This window comes from Tachypleus tridentatus, chromosome 6 (assembly GCF_004210375.1).
Source record: "Tachypleus tridentatus isolate NWPU-2018 chromosome 6, ASM421037v1, whole genome shotgun sequence".
Classification (NCBI taxonomy): Eukaryota; Metazoa; Arthropoda; class Merostomata; order Xiphosura; family Limulidae; genus Tachypleus; species Tachypleus tridentatus.
Window position 1 is genome coordinate 76,548,828 of NC_134830.1, and position 25,205 is coordinate 76,574,032.

A 25,205-nucleotide genomic window follows, 5' to 3' on the forward strand; every position below is an offset into this window, starting at 1 on the left:
ATATGTAATAACATTTACTGTAATTATATGAGTTTTCAAAGAATTTGGTAATTTTTCATTAAAATTTACACGCCTTTACAGGAAATGAACATTTTTTAAAATAAATGTACTTCCACTAAGTATTTGTTTATGAATTTTAAAAGGCTTTACTAAGTCAATATGAATGAAAGATGATTTATCTGCTAATAATAAAAAATACTTCGTTTCGTCTTACAGTTTTCAAATTCCATCCGCATAACCTCTTGAACAGCCTAAATTAATATTGGATTTTTTTCAATAAAACTTTTTATTTTATCTATTACTTTCTCTATCCTAACACTGACTATAGTGAAAAGTAGAAAAATATGAATGAGTATATTATTTGAGTATTTCAAATCACTTATCTTCACGGTTTCAATTGTTAACATCTCCATATCAGTTTTCTGTTAAGTTTTATTACCCGTACAGTACCAATAGTAATAAATCAGAGAAAGTGCGTTAGTTGGTTCACTTTAAAAAGTTCACAATCTTTGCATTAGCGCATTTTTTCACATAAACTTGAATTTTCAAAAGCAACTTCATGTCACTTGATCAGAAGTCACGAAGCAACTATAATTTACATGACTTCCTAAGTAAACTATACATAGGTTTAAAAAAATCCTTTGGGCATTCTAGTAAGATTATGAAGTTCGCATACGAAGAAAATTTGGCAATCTGTTGTTTTATGGTCGAAAAAATGAACTTGCTGAAATGAGTTTGTGTTTATAATTGGCTGGAAAATATAGAGGCCTATTATTCAAGTTATAAATTTCAGAGATAGAGATATCGGCGCTCAGACGCGTGATATATTAAATTGAAATTAAGAATTTTCTAAAGATTTATTCTTTAAATTAACAAATTAAACTTAAATAATGTAGAAAATTGAACTGTAAAGCTGTAAAAGGTTACATAGGTATCTGCTGGAAGGAGCAAGAGAGGTCATTTCACATAATATTTCACGTATAATGATGCAAAGTTAACATCGTAGTTAAGCTAAATATTTCAGTAATTTATATTAAAACAGTAAATTTTTGTTTACATTTAAGCATATATAACACATACTTTTAGCGTGTTGATCTGCAATGTAAAAGCTGATCCCCTACGTACATGTCATGATTTGGTTTCTAATTACAGTATATTACATTTATATATATATTAATCAAAAGAATAATAGAAATCGATTCAATGAAGTTCACCCCTGCTCTTTTTCGTCCTCTCTTCTACAACCATTTTTACCATCCCGTGCTTTACAAGCAACGTCACTAAGTTTTCCTTAATGACTGATATAAAGTTAAAAATTATAGAAAACAATTTAGAAATATTTGAGGTACGCATTGACGTGGTGCGACTGGAAAGCGAACCTAAATATACAGATTTCTACTTGTTTTTTCATGTGTGAAATTACTGTTGCATGCATATACAATAAGGCATTTTGAAGACAAAAAAAATTCATTCGTAAATAACACTAAAGTTAGTTATTCAACATAACACCGACGCTTTCCAATGAGATACTTTACTGCATTGGAAAGCTACCGTAACTGTGATGCCACATTATGCAAGCCTTGTTATGGACTTATCAACTAACATACGAAAAAAATTAAACAACGTGTTTACACGAACGTTTATAACTATCTCTTATGTTTCTCACAACGTTTAAAATCAAAATATCTCATTAGTGATACAGATAATGAAATTAATAACAACAACAAAAAACAAACATAAATCATGTATTGATAACTGATGCTCTTTAAGAGTGAAAGTAAAGAACATTTTACCAGAGGTCAACCATTTAATACCTTAGAAGTTCCCTGCTTATAAGTTATAATCCCCCCGTTCACACTCCCATCCGTATTACAGATATATAATTTGCCATTAATTAAAACAATACGAGTTTGAAGAGTGTAATTGTTGAAGAATATATTAATTTATACGAAGCCTTAAACTTTATTGGAGATTGTTAAAAATTAAATAACTTCTTCAAATGAAACCTATACTAACTTTAAGCTTAGATCTAACTATATTGATGTAAGCTATATTTTCAACGCTTCAATTCAGGCATTTGCCAAAGGGAGTTAGTTATTTTGATGACGTCATGAATCTTATTTCAGGCGACAACGTACAAGTGAAGAAAAAGTTTACGAAAAAGGAATTAAATGTATGAATGGCTAAAATGGATCCTTCGAAAACAATGCCAACAAAGATAGTAAGGATGGCATTTAAATTATCCATTTATAACATCATAGGCACACATGTAGTAAAGTGTTAACAGACAAAAGTAAGATAAATTTAGCTCAGTGGTAGTTATTATGTTCAAACATTGTAAACTTAAACCTACAATTCACGTTAAAGTGCATGTAGTCTGAATGTAGCAAACATTATGGAATGAATGATTTAATTCGTTATGTTTACGAACCGAACTTTATTTTTACCAGATTATTCAAAAGAACTCGTTCAATATAATCACAGTTTCGGAGGACCCTGTACATATTATTTATGAAATTCCAATAAACAAAATTAAAAAGGAGAAATTAACCAACGAAGAAGAACAATCTGATCGAATTATTATTTAAATTTAATTGTTTGCTTATTTTCCTGCAAAACTACACAAACACTACCTGCGTTATCCTTCCCTACTTTTGATACAACAGACTGTAGTGAAAGCAGCTAGACAATATCATCTACTGCCTACCCTTGAATAATTTGTCAGCTAGTATAGAGGGATTTGATTGTCATTCTTATAACGCTCCTACGGACCAAAAATACGCAATTATAATTTATTTGCCATAACGGGACGCAAACCATAGAACCTAAGACTGGTACGATATATATTTGTTCACACTTGGTTCTTTACACAAGCCTAAATGAAGTATGGTGACTTGATAATGTCACACCAAGAAAATTATACCTAACGTGAACTTTATAGCATTTGAAACTTCGTAAAAGAATAAATGACTGAAACAGTGAAAGTTTAATTATTATTATGGTTAGTTGTTCATGTTGTCGTGCATATTGAACATTTTTTTTCCATTATCTAAATATGTGATCATTCTATTATCAAAGATAAATTATTTTTTTTATTGTCAGTGTTCCATTTTTCCATTATCCATTCTGAATTTTCGATCACTGGATTAGACATTGGCTTAAATAATATGCAACACTCAGAAAAAATAAATGAGCACTTATAACACTGTCAAGGCCATTTAGTTGAAATATTACAGATTTATCTTTCTAGTCGTTGCAAACGAGACTCCTCTTTGAAAAGAACTTCAAAACAATATTTTAAACTATCCATAACCATAAAATAAAAATATCCTTTTGTAGCATGGATTCCTTTTCACATAAAACGCCAAGGGGAGTTGAATGTTTTTTGTGAAATCTAGTTTTGTTATTTGTCACTGAGGGCGCATTTTTCCTGCTTCACACTTAAACTCTCTGAACGTTTAAAAATTATTTCAGGAAGCATCCCTTAACTCGTTTCTTCTAAAATTATTATTGTAATTTGACGCTTTTCAAAAGGTTAAACTAGTCACTGGGCGTGTTTTATTTCATTTCCTGTGAGGTCAGAGCATGCGGTGATTAAATGTGAAAATAGCTGCCGTGTTTCATTGTTGTGTCATCCCATCTTGCAGTACTTCTATGAATCAGCAATAGCTGACAAGCTAGACAATGTTAGCCCTCTAGATTCCCGTTTTATTATTACATCTATTAATAGTGAGATTACTCTAACACGTAGTTTCATCATAAAGATACAACATAAGTAAATGGGTTAATGTGTATGTGTATTTTCTCACAGCAAAGCCAGACTGGGCTATCTGCTGAGTCGACCAAGGAAAAGAGTTAATGTAAAATTTGTTTTTCACAGTGAATAACAAAAAGTTGTTACTCAATTATTGTGTGTAAATTTGAGACTGAGCAAATAAGTCTGAAATAGTATGTATCAGTTTATACAGTACAAGTTTTGTTCCATAAATAGCTTACACTGGAAAGAACACAACAAAATATGATAACAATGTTTTCTAATGATGGCTGGTGTGGATGACCTAAACTTATGATTCTTCTATAAATGTTTGTTGTTCTTAATTCCTTTTTTTTTCTTGATTGAATGTAGAAGCATGCAAGTTATCCTTCTTTATGGTCGCGATGAAAGAGTAGGGATGTCTTCTACTTCCTCCATTTGCTTCCACTGGATGAATAAAACCTTCTATCAAATAGATTTTATATTCTGGTTATACTATTACTGTTCACTTCATGGGTTGACCATAGAAAAACATAATTAGCTTCTTTTTTGTTTGAAGAGACATTTGAAATTATTGTCCAGTAAGGAACTACACTTCCAGGTACTACTTCATATTTCATGTATCTGAAGCTAGTACTATTTCCTCATCATTCTCGATCTCCCTTTCACATATTCAGCATTTTCATACCTGTCAAAAGCATCAATGAGAGTACTGGCCTTAAATAACCTACCTACAATTAAATATAGTTGAAAAAGGTAGCAAAATATCTGTATTTTGCAATAATAAACAATTGTGGTTTAGTATTACTTGTATTAAGTGCACAAAATATTCCTCTGCAAGAGCAAAATAGTTAGAAAATCTATTTCCATCCACTCTTCGAACTGAAACCATTGCATCTCAAATATAAACTGTATGCCTTTTGTCAAAAATAGGAATCTGAGACTGACTATAAAATGTAAATTCCCCAATACTGTGACATAAATCTGCTTTGCAGTTTTCCTCATTGTTAAGGAATGAAGAAATACCAACACAGGACTTATTCACACTCACAAAATTGTTCTTTTCCCACCCCTGATTTTCACCTTGGATTTTCTTGTCATGTCAGAAAAGGTCTTCAAACTGAGCTTTGAAATGGTAGCATAGCCACTAAGATTTTGATCAAGTTATAACTCACTGAGTATAAGTTTATTCAATTTGGTTTGATCAGTTGCGGTTGTTAAAAGTGCATTTTCTTAAACCTCTAGTGCTGCAGGAACTAAATTTGAGATACCAATTAGGACATTTTGATGAGACTTAACCTCAAATGAGTTAGTCATGTATTCTTCAAAAGTACGTCAAAGTTGGAACATTGTCCTTTTCAAGTTTCACAGCTGCTAGTATACTCTGCTCTTGTACATCATCACTTTCATTTGTCTGCTCTTTTTTCACTTTATTTGCTGAAGAATACTTGTCAAAGACTGTCTAATGAAAGCTGATTTCCTAAGAGTGAGCCCCAAAATTCCTTTCCAGCCTTTCAAGATTTTATAACGCCGAGATTCAGGTTTCGATTACTTGTGGTGGATGAAGCATAGATGGCCCATTGTGTTGTTTTGCACTGTGTTTTTGGCGTTACACTAAGGATGTTTTAGGGTGAATTATTGAATGTGCGTGTGTATATATATATTAGGATAAATTTATGCATACTGTAATATTTTTATTATTAAGCAGATTTAAACTGATCCATATTAAACTCGATTTAAAACATAAACAACATACTCAATTCAACAATTTCTAAAACATTATCTAGAAACAAGTGTGTGTTTCGTTATAGCAAAGCCATATCGGGCTATCTGCTGTATCCATCGACGGAACGAACCCATAATTTTAACGTTGTAAATCCGAAGACTTACCGCTATCCCGCTAGTGAACATCTAGAGACAAAAATAATATTTCATTACATTCCATCTCTGTTTTCACACAACACAAAAAGTGTGTTTCAGAAACTAAATTTTATAAACCAGCATTCCTCAATTCTCGCGAGAAAAACTGCATCATCTGGTTTCTTGGATATGTTACTCAACACCTGGGAAACCCAAAATGGAATTTTCTTTAATATAATGGCAACTTGGACAATTTTCCAAGAAGAAAAATAACTAAACAAGTGTTTCAGCACGAAAAACTACAATATTTTTCCGTGGTACAATAATCTTGGTTCAAAAAACTCCTAAAATGTGACGTTTCCTGGCTTGTTTACAACGTAGGAAAAACCTTGACGTAAAGTATGCGTGCCAATACTGCTGTGTAGCCTTGAATTATTGGAGAACTGCCAAGAATAGTTGAACTACGTTTTGTAACTTTTTATCTATACACTTACTTATGCTATTACATATGCTCTCGTGCTATTTTTTTCCTGGGTACGTTATTATTATATCGCTTAAAATAATTTTATCTAACCAACCAATGGAGTATATTGTGATGAACTGAAAACAGGTTCATTGCAACAGGCTGTGAAAAAAGTAGCTTCGTCATCTCTTGACAAGTATTAGCACTGTTAAAATAATTTGTATAATAAAAAAGTTCATTGTGCTTAACCACAAGATTTTTGTTTATAAATTCAACTATACAAGTTACTTTTCTAGAAAACCAATGAACACGAAATGACTAACACCGATTTGTGTTTGTTTGTTTGTTTTTTTGAATTTCGCACAAAGCTACTCGAGGGGTAACTGTGCTAGCCGTCCCTAATTTAGTAGTGTAAGACTAGAATAGTGGGATTGACCGTTACTGATGACGCCCCTACGGCTGAAAGGGCGAGCATGATTGACGCGACGGGGATGCGAACCCGTGACCATCAAATTACGAGTCGCACGTCTTAACACGCTTGGCCATGCCGGGCGTCACAGATTTGTGATTTAGTTTTTCAAGTTTTTAGAACTATAATTCATTTACTGCCAAGAATATTACGGGCTTTTCGGCAAATATTAATGTTACAAAATGTAACTAACTCGTAGCTCTTTATATTTTATAAACAGATGACTGTTATATTTACGACTTATTGCACTTCCTTTTTAAGAAACACCTGCTAAAGTTTATTATTTATGATAACAGGTTAAAAGAAATCCAAACAACTGGATATCTATTTTCAACATATATCCTTTTTACTTGCATATTTACCAAAATTGGCTATGAAAGATTTATCATGGTGCTGAATATTGATGATACGCTTGTGCTTTCGTAAAACACATAGTTAATTTTTATACTCGAGAATCTTCTACAAATTTAGAGAACTAGCAGGACTTGCGCAATATACATAAAACAATATAAGCTACATACATTTCTAAATATACGTTAAATTTAAACAAACAAATATCAAAATAAATGTTCAAGAGTAAATCCGTTACATATACGTGATGTTTAAGTTTATGGCAAAATATAGCATCAGATATTTGGCTTCAAAAGTGCCAGTGGACGGGGGGGAGGAGGGGACGTTTTTTGTGTATGGGGTATACATGAATATATTTTATCCCCCCTAAAAAAAAATTTGAAAGAGCGTGGGGAAATGCACCCGCATCTACACAAGTTTTGTTGTTTCAGAAGCACTTTATTAATTACTTCTATAATGTTCAGGGAAAGTTAAGTGAGAAGAAATATGCACATTTTTATTTTTGTATACAGTGGTATTTAAGTAATTTTCTCAAATATTTTCCGAGCTAAAAATGTAGCCCGGCATGGCCAAGCGTGTTAAGGCGTGCGACTCGTAATCTGAGGGTCGCGGTTTCGCATCCCCGTCGCGCCAAACATGCTCGCCCTCTCAGCCGTGGGGGCGTTATAAAGTGCGTTACACTGCTAAATTATGGATAGCCCTCGAGTAGCTTTGTGTGAATTTCAAAAACAAACAATAAAAAATGTATTACATATAATCTTGTAAACTCAGTCATTATTCTTCTAAGCAGTTTAACACCAATTTTATCTCCCCAATGTTTTAAGATTAACAGTTTCTAACCTCCTACCCTCCATTTTTTGACGGATCAATAAGGTTTCTCTGAGCAATAAGTTTTGTACATGTAACAAAAGTTACTAGATATCAAAGTTAAAAATAACCTGTGTGAGAAACCTGTAAGTTTAGTATTTTGTTTGAAACTGAAAATTTTGACAATACACGTATATTAGTTTATACATTATTGAACTCGCAAAACATGTTGTGAAAAAAAGTGTTACTCCCTCACTTTTCCAATATGATTTTTTCTCATTTGATTACATTTTATTAAGTTAATTCAAGTATTTCACTTGGTCATATTTATCTGGTTTAAATTTATAATTTTTGCATTAGCATCCCTTGGTTTAATATAAAACGCAACATTGTATCGGAAAAAAAAAAAAAGCATACGACGTACTGGCTACTATTCAGCAAGTATGTTCCCCGCAGCCTTCAGAATTGCACGGGGAACAAAGCGCTAGACAAATTTAAGAACTGTCGACACAATGAATAAATATGATGGGGACCCCAATTACATTGTACGAAAGAAGGCATCTTTTGTAACTATATTTCAGTGCTATTATTGTAAACTGATAGATGATATTTTATAGAAAAAAATGAATAGTTGAGTGTGAAAAAGAGAGAGAGATCTTCGTAATCGTTATTAATAATCTATGAACACTATTTTGTGAATTAACATCTTATGCATGAAATGATACTATTTAAAGTATACTCTTCAAAAAAAGAAACGCAAAAGGCAAAATATGAGACAAATTGTTAACAAGTTTATTCCGGGTAGTTCTGTATGACATGTGTGAAACTTTGCACATTCACTGCTGAACATCCAAAGTCTACAAAGGCGAAGTCCACGCTCACTAGGTGAAGTTTAACGTCACTCAACGTCAATAACGAGTATGCCCCTCGTGAGCATAAATAACTGCTTGGCATCTCCTGCCCATGGAAGCGATGAGATGACGAATCACATCCTGTGGAATGGCTGCCCATTCAGCCTGCAAAGCTTCTGGAAGCTGAGGTAGAGTCTGCGGTTAAGGTTGTCGCCGTCGCAGACGTCGGTCCAACTCGTCCCAAAGATGTTCGATGGGGTTTAAATCTGGTGATCTGGAGGGCCAGGAAAGAACGTTGATGTTGTGGTGTCTCAAGAAGACAGTGATGAGTCGGGCTGTGTGAGGACGGGCGTTGTCATGTTGAAAAACGTCGTTGACGTTCACCATGATGGGTTGCACATGGGGCCTAAGAATCTCGTAGACGGTTGCGTACGGTCTGATCGGAAATCCTACACAGCCCTGGTATGGTTGAGGCAGTAGACGTCGCAGTGGTGGTCCTATACTGAAGGTGACGTAACCGGATGTTGCGTTCTTGTGCGGGCGTGGTCACACGAGGTCTGCCAGATCGTGGACGGTCACGAGTTGATCCATGTTGTTGGTGACGATTCCATAGCCTTGTGATGGTGCTTGGGTGAACATTCACAGCTCTGGCAACATCTGATCGAGATCCGCCTGCTTCGAAGCGACCAATGGCGTTGTTGCGTTGTGCTTCAGCCAGTCTTGGCGTAACTGTATTGCGCGTCGGTGGCTTAACACTGAGCTGTGGAAACCGAGAACCCGTCACTTTTATAGGGGATTTTGCACATGTTGCACTTGCAGATCTCTCAAACAAATTTATTGGACACGCATGCGTTTTGGCGAAAAATTCGATGTTTTCTTCCGTTTTCAAAGTGCACAACTTTTATTGTCATTTTGGTCTGACAATCAGTGCCTTAACACGTGTAACATCACATACACTGAGCTTGTAACGTTATAACATATATTTATCTTTAAAATAACAAAAATATCCCTTTTGCGTTTCTTGTTTTGAAGAGTATATAATGGTCCCTCATTAGGGCACGAGGTATTTATCTCTTCATGAACACTGGACCTAAATCAAAATGATACTGGCCAAACGCCTTGGCTATTCAGGCTTTAAATATCAGGTCAACCCATAAGTAATGTCCGAAAAGTTAATACAGAAAGTGCATCATCATTTCTGTCTTTGTAGAAGGCTTCAATGGCTAAAATATGTAGTAGGACGTGTATAAAAATGTTTAGACAAATAAACGAAACCAACCCAACTCTACTTTTTCAGATCATTTATCAAACCTTATGAAGAAGAATGTGTATGAAGAGCACATTACGCATATAATGCTTTATAAGTTTAAAAGGGCAATAGTGTAGTAGAAACTACACGAAACATTCAAGGTGTTTATGGTGCGAAGTCTCTCAATGAAAAAAAATGTCGAAGGTGGTTTCAGAAATTCAGATCAGATGACTACAGCTTAAGTAAAGCATCACGTTCAGGTTGTCCTGTTGAGTTTAATGATGACTTGCTGCTGGCTGCACTTGATGAAGTTTGTGCTGTAACAGTTGAAGAACTAGCACAGAAGCTTAATTCAACCAATTCAACAGTTCACTGTCATCTGCAACAGCTTGGAAAGGTGTCAAAACTTGGAAAATGGGTCCCACATGATTGAAAGAAGTCAACCTTAGAGCAAGAGTGGACATTTGCATTTCTCTGCACTCTCGTGAACGTAACTCATCTTTTTTGGATAGGTTAGTGACTGGAGACGAAAAATGGATATTTTATGAAAATGTTAAGCACCACGGAATAGCTCAGTGCAGGTAAACTGGCTAAAGCACAGTACAAAGTGAACCTCTACCCTAGGAAAGTCTTGTTAAGCATTTGGTGGGATACTGCTGGTGTGATCCACTTTGAATTGCTGCCACTCAATGTAACGATTACATCAGACTTCTATTGTCAACACTTAGAGTGCATGAATGTTGCACTGAAAGAAAAGAGGCCTGCTTTGATCAACTGTAAAGGTGTTGTGTTACACCAAGATAATGCACGGCCACATACAGCAAGGATCACATCTGCAAAGATTGAAGAGCTAGACTTAGATAAACTTTCACATCCTCCTTATTATCCAGACCTTGCCCCATCTGATTATAATCTATTCCGAAGTTTGCAGAACTATCTTGATGAAAAAAAGCTTGGAACACATGAAGATGTCAAAACTACCCTCTCTGCACTATTTTCCTCCAAATCCCAATAATTGAAGAAATGGCATTTAGAAGCTTGTGAATCGTTTGCAGGAAGAAAATTAATAATATTGGAACATACATTACTGATTAAATAACATTAAAAGCGTTTGAAATCCTTTTTTTTTCTGAACCTAAAATCGGACTTTACTTAAAGAATGATCTCATATAAGTAATATTTTGGTGGCCATAAATAAGGTCATAGGAAAAAAAGTCACAGACAAAAGTAAGAATTTTGGCTAGGGGGAAAAAAGACGCAAATATGTTAATACCCAAACGCAATGTAAAGTAAAAGTAACACAACAAAAATATCTTTAGTTAGATATTTATTGCAATTAGAGAATGATGCATGAAATGTAACGTTATGTGAAAAGTACATGACATAACAAAACATCAATAATACAACGTACATAACATCACGATATTACATGTAATCATATATATTACACACACACACAAAGTTGTTTTTACAGTTTTTTGGTGAGTTCAGACATCAACAAAATAAAAACTATTCCTTTTTAGAAAGCAAAATAACTCACAGTGGAAATATTACGTTGTTTGGAAAATAATGGCGGATTTCACTTCTGCAATTTAACATTTGCATCGTAACAAAGCGGGATTACTTTATGTTATGGTTTGCGTATTACCGGAAATTTAAATGTGTCATCTATTCATTAGTTATTCATTTTATTACAGTGTTCATTATCAATATTCCAGAGCCCTTTCGTCAATATGGAAAAAAGGCATTTAAGAGTCATTTTTCTGCATGAATTCAAATTTGGTCATAGTGCTGCTCAGGCAACTCGCAATATAAAGCAAGCATGGGAGATGAAGCCACTTCTAAAAGAACAGTTCAGCATTGATTTTCAAAGTTCAGAAAAGGAGGCTCCCATTTCCAAGATGAGGAAGGTAGAGGGCGTCATTCCGCTGTTGACAACAAGAACTTGAGTGTGTTAGTGGAAGAAAGTTCACAATTTACTGTTCTAGAAATGGCACAGGAATTGGGTGTTTTAATTTCCACAGTATCAAGTCATATCAAAGAAATTGGAAAAGTGAAAACACTGGACAAATGGGCTCCACATTAACTCAGTGAAGAACAGAAAAAGTGTCGTTTTGCATTAAGCGAAATACTTCTTGCACGCACGAAAAGTTACTCATTTTTTGATCGCTTAATCACAGAAGAAAAGTGGATCCTTAATTACAACAAAAAGCGAACTGCACATTGGCTTGACTGTGATGAGTTCCCTAAATACTTCCCAAAGACACGACTGCATCAAAAGAAAATTATGGTCACAAAAAGGCATAATCCATTACAACAGGACAAGAGCATTAGTGCAGAAGTTTACTGTCAACAATTGGAAGAAATGCATTGGACGTTGTGTGAAAGAGCGTGAGCATCAGTTAACCGTTAGGGACAAATCTCGCTTCAAGACAATGTTCGACCACATGTTGCACAAATGACCTTCCAGAAGGTTAATAAATTAGATTATAAGGTACTGCCTCATTCACCCTACTCACCAGATCTTCCACCTACAGACTACCATTTTTTTCAAACATTTGGACAACTTTTTGAAAGGAAAACACTTCCATAATCAAGAAGCAGCATAGAATACCTTCGAGGAATTTTTAAGTTCTAGGACTTCAGAATTCTATCGTGACGGAATAAAAAGTCTTGTTACTCGTTGGGAGAAGTGTATAGACTCATTTGGTGCCTATTTTGACTAATAAACGTAATGTTATTTTTCTGCGTTACTTCTTGAAATAGTCTAAAAATCCGCCATTATTTTCCGAGAAACCTAATACACGTCTGAAACGAAAAACTGAACACAAATGTGTGGCCACCTCAAATACCTGATGGCACAAACTTACGTCACCATCATTCGTATCAACGATAGTCTGTATCCTCGAGAGGATTTGAATAAAACTGGTAAAAAATGGATGACCTCTACTTGATTTTTGACTTTGTGGATACCTTAAGTCAACTATGTTTTGCGAACCTCCAGCTGCATTGATAAACTTGGTTGTGTATATAACATTCGTAAATCATACATTTGATTATTTAACAACATCTTAATTAATTCCGAAAAAAACAACAACATTATTTTCTCTAAATTTGAATGCTGGACTTCAGGAAAACGTAGTTTAGAATGTTTCGCACGGTAATAACGACTGGTCACATTGTACTTCTAATATACGATTCACAAGCACTATGTTAACTGAATAAACGTTTCGCTTCTCTTAGAAAGATATTCGTGCAATGCTACAAAAGACGCTAGTCGTTCTTAATTTTGAACTTTTAGACTAAATGGAAGACAGATAGTCAACAGCACCAACCACAAATTTTTGAGCTACTCTAATCGAACAGTGGGTTTCGACCGTCACTCTTATAAGTTAACCACAACGGAATGCGAGCCGTAAATAATTGGATCCATATTCCACAAAGAAAACGATGAATATGAAGTACAACTTAATATACTATATATTCAAATATCTGTTCATTTATATATACAGGGTGTTCAGAAAGTTACTGTGCAGTTTTATCTGTTAATAAATATATAAGTGCACAGTGACTTTCCGAACACCCTGTATATATCTATTAGTATTTGCAAGCAACGAGTCTCACGGTGGGTCAGCGGTAAATTCATGGACTTACAACGTTAAAATCCGAGAATTGATTCCTCGCGGTGAGAAGAGTTCAAATAGACTACTATGTACTTTTGTACTAAACTACATAAACACTACAAAATAAAGCAATGAGAGATTGCATAATAAAAAGTATATGTAATTATGAATTAAAATTATATTATATATACATACATATAGTTTTGTACCAAACTATATAAACACTACAAAATAAAGCAATGAGAGATTGCATAATAAAAAGTATATGTAATTATGAATTAAAATTATATTATATATACATACATATTACAATTTCAGAGTTAACCTAACTTTTAACTTAAAATCTTTCATGGTAGTAATAACTTAAGAATAACGTGTCAGCATGCTTCTCATGTGTACTGGTTAACCTCATCTAGAGTACATGCGTAAATTATCTCAAAATAAAATAGTGAGGCTAAAGACCGCGAGGGATGTTTTACACGTAAAAAAACCGGCCGGCTGACTTGGCTATATGCCAAATAATAATAATAAAAAAAGCTTGCAATGTGTTTTAACCAAGGTCGAACTGCTGCTTAATAATATGCTAGAAATACTTCCTCTTCCCCCTTGTCGGAATGGGGACATTTAATCACTCATATACCGTTATATATAATACAGAAATAAATCAAAATTTTTATCTTCATCACATGTAGTGTAGAAATGCGCTCCTGGTTAAGAGCGTAAAAATTAGGAATGATGAGGGTGCGGTAACATCATACTGGCCCTATTATATACAGGGGTTCCAATTTGGTTTAATGGCTTTTTGCAACCTATTAAACAAACTGTTCCTATAAGTAACAGACCATGATTTCATTGGCACTCTTATAACGCATCAACGGTCCCAAAGCGTGGAGTACGATTTTTTTTCCTTTTTTGTAATAACTGGATGCGAAACGGAACACAGACCCCACAGTCCGGCATGCTAACAATTGAGCCACATTCGTAACATGAAAAAGAAATCTTTCGAAACGTCATTTCTACTCGAGCTACCTTTGTAGCTTAGTTTCTCAAGACTTTTGTGTCACAAGTGTCATCTTGAAAGTTAGTATAAATTTGGTATCTCTTTACAATATCTACTCATTGTTTGCATGAAACTTGAGTTGCATTATTGTTAAGCTTTTGCTGGTAAGTCAAGAATGGGGATAACGAATAAATATGACAAAACAGTAGCGGTCTTATCGTGACTGTTCAACTGTATTAGTAGCAAAAAGAACATTCCGTCGATTATAGTAAAAAATGTTTTTCTAAGTAATTAACTTAAAAAAAACTGCTGCTAGTACAAGTACAGAAACATTGAATATGCATATCTCAAAGTTCATTATTTTAATTTTATTTCCTAGGGCCAGAAAAACGCTCGCCAAATGTTAATTTCAAAGTTGTGGGTATGAAGTTAGATGAATTACAATATAAAATTACACGAATACATTTATTTGAGTGGTTTTAATTCATCACACTGGTTGCTTTGCCTCTCAATAAATCAAATAAATGGAATGTTGCTGTTGAGATGATGAAATTAAATCTTATGTTGCGTAAAGTTTGAAAAACACGAGTGCCACATTGCACACATAGTAGACTGAGTTTGGCATCTCCATACAACAGCGGACACTGAGACGCCTCTATTTTAATAGCGTTTCATTCGTGGTCGTATCTTGATTTGATTACTACCCTATTATCTAAGGTTACTCATAGTAAACAGAGAAACTTCTGTGCTACATAGGATGGAACTTTTAATCAGTAACCTCAACTAATCATCCTGTTTAATATTAAATATTTGTTTTTTGGCTGACACTTTTAAGTCTGGAATAGAAGTACATCATTAAGTGTCCTTACTGTCCACATTCACATTTGTAGATATGCCAACTAATTTCTTTGTTATATCAAGATCAGACTAAATAATAAATGTCGGCATAAAATTTCAAAATGCAAATTAATGACGGTAAACAGTACATCAACTCTCAACTACGTGCTTGTATTGTTTTGGTTTGTTTTGGAATTTCGCACAAAGCTACTCGAGGGCTATCTGTGCTAGCCGTCCCTAATTTAGAGGGAAGGCAGCTAGTCATCACCACCCACCGCCAACTCTTGGGCTACTCTTTTACCAACGAATAGTTGGATTGACCGTCACATTATACGCCCCCACGGCTGGGAGGGCGAGCATGTTTAGCGCGACGCGGGCGCGAACCCGCGACCCTCGGATTACGAGTCGCACGCCTTACGCGCTTGGCCATGCCAACGTGCTTGTAGAATAATAAAATTCACACATTTTGAGTAACACTTCATTAGCTGAAGTGACTCAAAATGCAAAACTTATTCATAAGAGCGCTTTTATATGGCATAATTATACATAAAAGAGATGGTTGTATACTTTGTTTAAAGTTAAGTAGGCTTAGTATAGTATAAAAATATTTTTAAGCAAGTAAACAACATAGTAATTATTAGTTAATTTTTTTATCTGAAAGCTTCCATTTCGAGTTAGGCATGTTATCACAAGAAAAGTAATACAAAGAACAAGGGTTGACACTCAAAATATTTACTTGTTTTATGTCATTCACTACCAGAGTGGTCTACATACTGAATAATGTTAACTAAACCTGACACAAAACTCAGTGTAAATAACTAACCTCAAATTTTGAAAAACAACAACAAAAAACACGCTACTTTTCTATATAAACTCCATAGAGGATCCCAGAAGTAATTAGTGCGACTTATTACAATGCTGATGATAGTTTTGTTTAAACCTTTTCTAAGACGCATGCTATTTTACAGACCCTGTAACCGATGAAGTCATGGACTCATAAGCGACTTGGTGAATAAACACTTATGAAAATTATATTTAAAAAGTCGATGACTCTAATGTTAAACATTTAAAATCGGATTATTTTAATACCCACCTTTCGTTTATCAACAGTGGACTCCTCCATAAATACCACACTTTCATCCATTTCAATTCCTTCATCTTGAACTTCTTTCTGCTTCACATTTTCTGTTGCAACGATGGATGATGAACTAGGTGGTGAAGGTGTCGAGGTTCGAATAGATGATCCCAGACTATCCCAGCTGGAAACATCTGAGCTACTGTTGCTGCCTACATAGGAGTAAGGGTAACCACCTACGTATGTAACACGGGTAAAGAGCCTAAGTAAATCCAACAGCAAATTATCGAAACAAAAACACAATATTTCTTATACAACTTAAAGTTCACAAAGCACAATGAAGCTTGAAACTGAAGAGAGATAACTTAATTCAATAAAAAAAGTTTTAGTAAAACCCTGTCATAAGGTATAGGCATTTATATTTATTGAAATACATCATATATGTACATATACATCAACATATTACAGTAGTTAAACTATAATGGGTTTCTCTTTATTATTTTCTACCGGTTTTGAGCTTTCGAAGGTCACTGTTCAGAATATCATTTTACAAAAAATTCTTTAATCCTCTATGTAATAAATATTATCTCATGAAAAACCATCAGTGTCGCATGAAACACACGCAAAAACACCTACCATACCAGTGGCGGCGCCAAAGGGAGCTTGGGGGGGGGGCTTAAGCCCCCCAATGAGCCAAGTACCCCTCAGTTCCACAAAAATATTGTTATCTACATATATTCATAAAATATGGAAAACACAATCGTCGTTGTTGCTTAACAATTAACATCAAAGAGACATAGATCTGTATAACTCAACGTCTTCATTAAGACGGAAGTATGTGTCATGTGTCCCATAGCAACGTACTGAATGCACTGAAACTCATGCGCTGTATTGCCTCTCCCTGTGTAATGCCACTCCATCTTGAGCTTTGACGAAGATTAGACAGCCACGTTGATTTCAAGTTACAACAGATCATCAGGGATTTTACTTGATAAACAAAAGATTTCACAGGTATTTACCCATCAATTTCATTTATCATTTATTGAAAAGTAAAACATAGCATGCATGTATAAGTGTATTGTGTATAAATTAAAACCATGAAGCATTTAGCTGGTGTTGAGTCCTCTGTGAGATCATTTTGCATTGTGTATCAACCATCCAAAATTGTACTGATGATTGTGGCATACACTTAAAACTGTGACTTGCAATCCAACTAATGTTATACTAATGATTACATAATAACCTTACATGTTAACTGACCAATTAATATTTCTAAACAATTCTAGAATGAATTTTGAAATTGTCATTGGGCTATTTAGAAGTGCCTAATTTAATGTAATGTAGTAGTTACATTATTGTAACAGGTGCTTGTCACACTTATGATAATTAGAACAATATCACAATCACAGTTTGGCACACCTTCCTGAAATGTACCTTGGTATTTACATTATTATAATTTACCATCTATACTTCATATTGATGGCATTTTGGGAAGCCCCTCCACAGTTTACCTCAGCCCCCCCCCCCCAACGAAAATATCCTGGCGCCACCACTGAACAATACTATTTGTCATTAAGATATAATCCAAGTTTATAGCAATACTTACACGAGTCAGGCAAATAGAAAGTATTGATAAATAAATGTTGTCCAAAAGCTGGACAACCACATTTCTTTATGACTTTGTAATCTGATCTTTTTAATTAACATTTTGATTCCTGGTGCATTTTTTTCTCTCAATCACTTGGATAACGTTATCAACTGAGTAATCTACTCAAATCTCTTACCATCAGTATGGTTAGTATGACACATATTGTATTTTATAGAAATCTTTAATACTTCGTTTTAACACATTTAATTAAATCATTGTGTATATCTTTCAAGGTATTCAATATATGTGGTATGAGTGATATAGTTTCATGTCAGTACCACAAGTAGAAATAGAAACACCATCGACAAAAGTTCACCTGAAAAGTATGTTTAATTATATTTCAGTGAGTAATTACATCACACGAAGTTCCTTTGAACCTTACAGGCTATAATAATAATATTTATTTACTACTAGCTGAAGTAACCTTACCCAGGACAGAAGTTATATAAATTCATGATTAATAAAGGGTTATTTTGGGACATAAAAAGTTGCTTGTATAAAAACACACCCATAAAAACACTAAATGTGAAATCGCAAATTTACATGTTTCTATGCATGGACCCAGCAAACTTCCGTATCAAATGTGGTGAAGATTCATCTACTGGAGGCAAAGTAGTGGTAAAAACCCACCCATACAAACCAAGAACTAAAAATTTATATCTCCCCATGGACCAAATGAACCTCCATACCAATTTTGGTGAAGATTCATCCACATCCTGCAAAATAGTTACATGGGCATACAACAGACAGTACTATTGTATTTATACAGATATCGTTTCGGCGAATATGCGGTCCATATCAAAGTTAATGACAACAATTATATTTAGTCTAATAAATAATCCATATAAAAATGTTATATATTGCACAAATGTGATCAATATCAACGAATTATATTTTTTTGTAGATGTTGAACTATAATATGTGCAATTTTAACTATTATTGCGGGCCCAGCATGGCCAGATGGTTAAGGCACTCGACTCGTAATTCGAAGGTCGCGGGTTCGAATCCCCGTCACACCAAACATGCTCGCCCTTTCAGCCGTGGTGGCTTTATAATGTGACAGTTAATTCCACTGTTCATTGGTAAAGAGTTGGTGGTGGGTGGTGATGACTAGCTGCTTTCCCTCTAGTCTTACATTGCAAAATTAGGGGCCGCTAGTGCAGATAACCCTCGTATAGCTATGCGCGAAATTCAAACCAAACCAAACCAACTATTATTGTAATACCAGCTGAAGCATCCGCTCCCTGGATGGAAGTTATGTAATTCATGATAAATGAAATATTGTCTTTGGACACAAAACATTTCTTCCCTTATATGTAACTGTGAAAATGCAACCCAAAAATTGTAAGGCAAAACATGTGAAACTGCAAGTCTGTATATATCTTCGCATGGCCCCAACAAAACTTCATGCCAAATCTGATGAAGATCCATGAACAGAAGTGAAGTTGTGGTAGATAAAAAGCAAAAACGCCCATAAAAACCGCAATTTCCTTAAATATTACACTAACAATTGCAGTTAAAAACTGTTAAGAAAAGCAAAAGAATTTAATATTTTCATTTTGAAATCTAAAACGCTGGAGAAGAATTATTAATTAATTTGTCTCTTTCGGACTCGAAATAAAAGACGCGTATGAAACCATCTCAGATCTATCATTTGTTTGCTACAAGTCACTGCCAACAGGACCTTCTTCAATACCAGTGCTCAGTTTGAATAGACAACCGAGAGACAATTCTTTTCTGAAACACTATTTATATATTATCCAACTGACGAGTTCTGGTATTCTTGAGTATCCTCTTGGACAGTGAAATGTGGAAGACAAAAGACAGATCTATCTCAAATCTTACTTTTTATATTTCTCTAAAATTGAATCCAAAATTAATAAATTAAGATGAATTTAGAAAACAAACAAATAGAAAAGCATCTACTGTTTACATGATTTTTATTAAAAATTGGTCAATTGGTTTATAATTTAGTATTATTGAACTCACATTTGTGCAATATACTGTATTTCATACTGTTGTATATGGAATACTTTCAGTAAGTCTGTCTATCTGTAAAATACCACTCCCCACATACACACTTTTAAGATGGAGTGTTATGTATTATAATTTATCTTGGACGAGTCTCCGATTTATTGTGTTATGGATTAAGATTTCAAACAGACCGAAAATTCTATTTTAATTTAAAAGTTAATTGAATGTCGATATGTCACAATTATAATATTTGGCAACAAGATTAATTCAAACCATTTTCGTTTTTAACACATATACTATAGCATACAAACAATAATACAATTTATAATAACAGTTATTACAAATACTGATTTATATACAAAAGTTTTACAAACTTACAAACAATATTGGGTCTTCTATCTGGTCTGAAACTGAAAATTTTGTCGACGGTTCACAATGAACGAAACAATTCTATGTTGATACACAGGCACATTTATTTGAAGGGAAACCAATTGGCTTCTCCACGCGAGTTTTTTTCTCGATGAAAATATCTGATGTCTTCATAGAAATACTAACATCCGAAGTTAATTCACCGAAGTTAAATGGCTTGTAATGTTCGAAATCTATAAACATTCCTGGTCAATTACGTGTAATGTTCCAATTAATAAGCGTTTATCACAGTTATAGTTCCCGAGGTTTATAGTATACTAACTGTAGCAAACCAACAGTATTAAACTGTCTCTTCGCGTTACATTAGTTAGCTTTTACTAGGCTGAGAGAAGATTTTCTAGAAATTTCAGCTGAGACAACGATACTGGTATTTTACATACACACATCGTATATTATTGATTCTTATGCTTGAGAGCTTTCTACAAATTTAGAGAATAGACAGGGCTTTCGCAATACACATTTAACAATAAAAGTTATATGTATTTCTAAATATATATTTAATTAAAACAAACCTCATTACTAAAATAAATATACATTAGTACATACGTTACAGGAGATAAATAAGATCGAGAAAAGCATCAATCAAAAAGTGGTAGTTTCGCTTAATAAACTAATTCAATTGAAACTTGTATACAATGTGATAAAAAACAGCAGCACATATCTGTTTTTAAATTGTGTGCAAACCATACCAATTCATAACACCTGTTTTTATGTGGTTACAAAAGAACCGGTAAAAAATAAGTAAATGATATCAGGTATGAATAACTGAAAAAGAAATGGTATTTCGAAATATCTAGCAGTTAATCACTTGCACGAACTATTTTTAAAGAGAGTTAAATAGACCAATACAAGTTAAATTCATAATTGAAACTAAAAGAGAAAATTTAACATGGCGTCACTGCTACAACATAATATGATTACAGCATGGAAAAACAGTAGGATCTTCGGAACGTGTTGCGTTGTTAAATGCTAAAAGCTGGCTGTGTAATGGAACCAATAGGCTTTACGTTCACGAGAAAAATCATGCTAAACTGATGGTGTTTCAATAATTTAATCTTACATTACTCTTAATTAGTCACTAAAGATTTTAAATCTAAGATATGTAGAAATAGCATTTCGATCTATCTTTTGATTTCCAGGAGGCTATTCTTTTTGTTCACTACCAGAAATCGTTTCCTTGGCAGGATCCTGATGAAAATTGAAAATTCATTAGCGAATAGTTAATGTTACAGTGTTAAATATCAGAAGGTGTCGAAGCAGAGAAGATTTATATTCGTTATAATAATCATGCTAGAATATCCAAGAAAACAATAATTATGTAGCCAAAATTTAAAATAAATAAATAAAACTACTATAGTATTTTCTGTTTATATATTTCCCTCATCATGCGAAAAACGTACGTGTTCATTATTTTTCTCCAGAGTTAAAAATGGCTAATATTTTGCTTTGAGCTAAACATTAAGCACATCCAGAACAGGTGAACAAAATGACATTCATCAGCTTTGCCAACTTTTAATTCTAAAACCAAGCACAGGTCCCCAGAAAATTTCCACATTTTGTACTCCAACCTTTCACTCGAAATAATAAAACAATGGTGTAACTATTCTGTTTATTTAGAAGTATGAATGTAAAGAGGAAAGATCAGCTTGCATAATTTGTTAACTAAAAGCTATAAAAAATGTGTCAAAATGGCTTTTAAAATAATCTTTATTTTACCATTAATCGATGTTAAAAAGTTACTTCAAAAAAGTAACATGCTCGCCCTTTTAGCCATGGGGCGTTACAATGTGACGATCAATCCAACTATTCGTTGGTGAGAGTAGCCCAAGAGTTGGCGATGGGTGGTGATGGCTAGCTGCCTTCCCTCCAGCCTTACACTGCTAAATTAGGGACGGCTAGCGCAGATAGTCCCTCGAGTAGCTTTGTGTGAAATTCAAAAAGAAACAAACTCTATTCCCTCATTAATGTTAACTATATTAATAGATGGTGCCATCCTGTAACCTAATTTAAAAAAAAATAAAACATCATAAAAACAATGAGGGGAAGGTCACACAAACATCTTATACTATCTCAGACACAGCATTAACACCATCTGTAGAGGTATTCAATGAAAGCAAATGGTTGCGGAAGTTTCTACTTCAATAGCAATCATAATGCTAATATGAAGAGCTATTTTTGAGTTATACTTTCTACATTGAGTTATAATCTTTCAACTTTGGCCCATAAGACAGTTCTGCGGCCAATGACAGTCAATTATTTAATGACATGAAACAGTGTAAAAGTTTATTAGAAGGTGGGTGTTGAAAGCGAATAAGAGAAAGCACCCCTACAGACACTACTTTTCCCGTTACCGCTTCCTATAAAGTCATCTTGATCGTCCACAGTGTATACCATGTTTTAAAGTATATACACAGAGACCTTAAAGCTTATAAAAAAACTTTTGGTGAGGTAATAATGAATATTGTAATATGTTATAAATAAATTCTGTGAAAGTTAGAATATCTGTGCCATTTATCACAACATTCACCCCTATATTTTTTAAAAGTTAATAATCCGGACACAGAATAGGTACCTCAGTTTATAAATACTAATACTAGCGGAATGAAACAATTACATCAGTTTGCAACTACGTAGTTGAAGCAATTACCTAATTCGTTTTTAATTGTAAATAAATATTTATTTTTGAAAGCATGCAACATCAGCACCGACTGATAAAGGACACTTATTAATATAAAATGGTCCCTTAACCTGCACGCGATTCCTTATTTCTAGAGTTCATTACGTGTATTTAAGCTCAAAATGAGAATGACAACCAATATCAGCACTGCTTCCAGTTCCTTCTCACACATTATCATTTTTAAAGATAACATACTTTTCACTTATGTGTAATTTACTTGATTTATGTTATTTCAGCAATATCCTCAACTGCATATTACTTCTGTACATGAATTGGTTCTCTTTAAAGGTCTTGCTACACAATAAATTATTACAGTGCATCTTTGGTTAATGTAATACAAAAACACGAGAAAACTATTTTGGGATGATAGATTATTCCTCTCCCAATCCCTTTTAATTTGGTTGCCTTATCGAACAAATAATGTATGGCCTGTAATAATTAAACATACAAATATTGCTGGCCTTACAAATCTCTTGAGAATGCAAGGGTTGAGCACAAACCTTCAAGCTTGAATACTGTGATCGTTTGACAAGTTTTTCATTTACCCAGTACCCAAGCAAGAAAAGATTTAAAACATGTACATATGACGATTCATCCAAGGCGAAGTACAAGTAGACGTACGTGTGTTATGTAGGACAATAGTGGTTGTTTCTGAGGGCGACAGCCTCAACAAGGCCAATAAACGGCGCTCACTTACAAAACGGATAGAAAAAAAAAACAACCAAAAAACAAGGGGTAACTGGTGAGATCTCGCAGCAGTCAGTTCGCTATTTAGAGGCTACCACAAATGTATAAAAAACAACTCAAAAAGTATATTTAAGTCATCGAGACTATTAACTCCAGCAGCAAACACTATGATAAAGCAGTCGACAGTGCCAACTTTAAAGTTAGAAAATTAAATAAAAAGACTGTTTACATAAAGGCAACGTTATAGTCTTTTTTGACTTAATTTAAAACAACGGAAAAACCTAGTTTTTCTAAAGGAAGTCAAATCTGTATAATTATAATTTATCACTGAGAGACTTGTATGTTTAGAAACTATATAATTCTTTACTAATCCTAAGAGGGAATGCAATCAAATTCAATTCCTTTTTGACAAAAACTTGTGCCAAAAATAAATTTTGTATTGAATTATTGGTGCATTTACACCAATTAGATACACTCGTGCAATTTATGTACCAACACCTAGTATTTTATTTTACTGATACTTTAACGAGACTTGATACATAATAAATTAAATTTTAATTATACGTATAAAGTACATCTGACACCAATTTTTGATGTAAGTACTGTGCAGTTCATAAACCTATTGAATTACCGATGTACGAAGAATATCGCTAAATTATTTTACGTGTCCTAAACTTCATAACAATACAGGTAATACAGTAATTTCAACAAGCTTTTAAAGACGATGCATTTCAAACCAAATGCGTTACGAGATAATTAATCTTTTTTTTTCCCCTTTTTTTGTGAAATTTAAGTATAGTTATTCTACATTTAACACTGCATTATCCTGAATGAGAACAGTCCGATATTCCAAAACATTTATTTCGCTAGGACGGCCCGGGATGGCCAGATGGTTAAAGCACTCGACTCGTAATCCGAGGGTCGCAGGTTCGACCCGCAAAACTGGTGTTTTTGACTGTATGAATTCATTATGAACCTACTGGAGAACTTCAAACATGTATTGTATGAACAAGTGTATTTCATTTTTTGTAATGGATTTACTATTGTACATTTATTTTAATATCTATGTTTCTTTCAGTTCAATATATATTGAGAAATGCATGTAATATATTTATTGTTAAATGTGTTTTGCAAAGTTTTGACTCTTCTCTAAATTTGTTAAAGATTCTTGAGTATAAGAATCAACAACATATGGTTCATGAAAGCACTAGTATGTATTCAAATATTGTTGCTAACTGAACTTAAATCTTATAAAATAACCTCGCCTTAAATCTTACAAAAGGTAACCAACACAACGCGGAGATAGTTTAATAATGTTGATTTGCTACAATTAGTGTACTATATACTGTTATGACAGAAAGTATTCGTACCCCTGCGTCGTGAGTAGTTTTTTCCTCATAACTTAAAAAGTATCACGATTAGGATAATGAAAGTAAGGTAAGTTATAGATA

General features: G+C 33.9%; 1 protein-coding gene across 3 annotated transcripts in view; it reads right to left on the minus strand.

The window, feature by feature from the left end:
- Positions 1-25,205, minus strand: part of LOC143252841 (zinc finger protein 395-like) — a 63,996-nt gene that overhangs the window by 18,261 nt on the left and 20,530 nt on the right. For 2 of the 3 annotated variants that reach the window (XM_076505604.1, XM_076505603.1), the window contains exon 3: positions 16,358-16,575. In XM_076505604.1, the coding sequence (XP_076361719.1) occupies positions 16,358-16,575 (218 nt within the window). The remainder of the gene's footprint in view (positions 1-16,357; positions 16,576-25,205) is intronic. The other variant, XM_076505606.1, reaches the window with a different exon arrangement.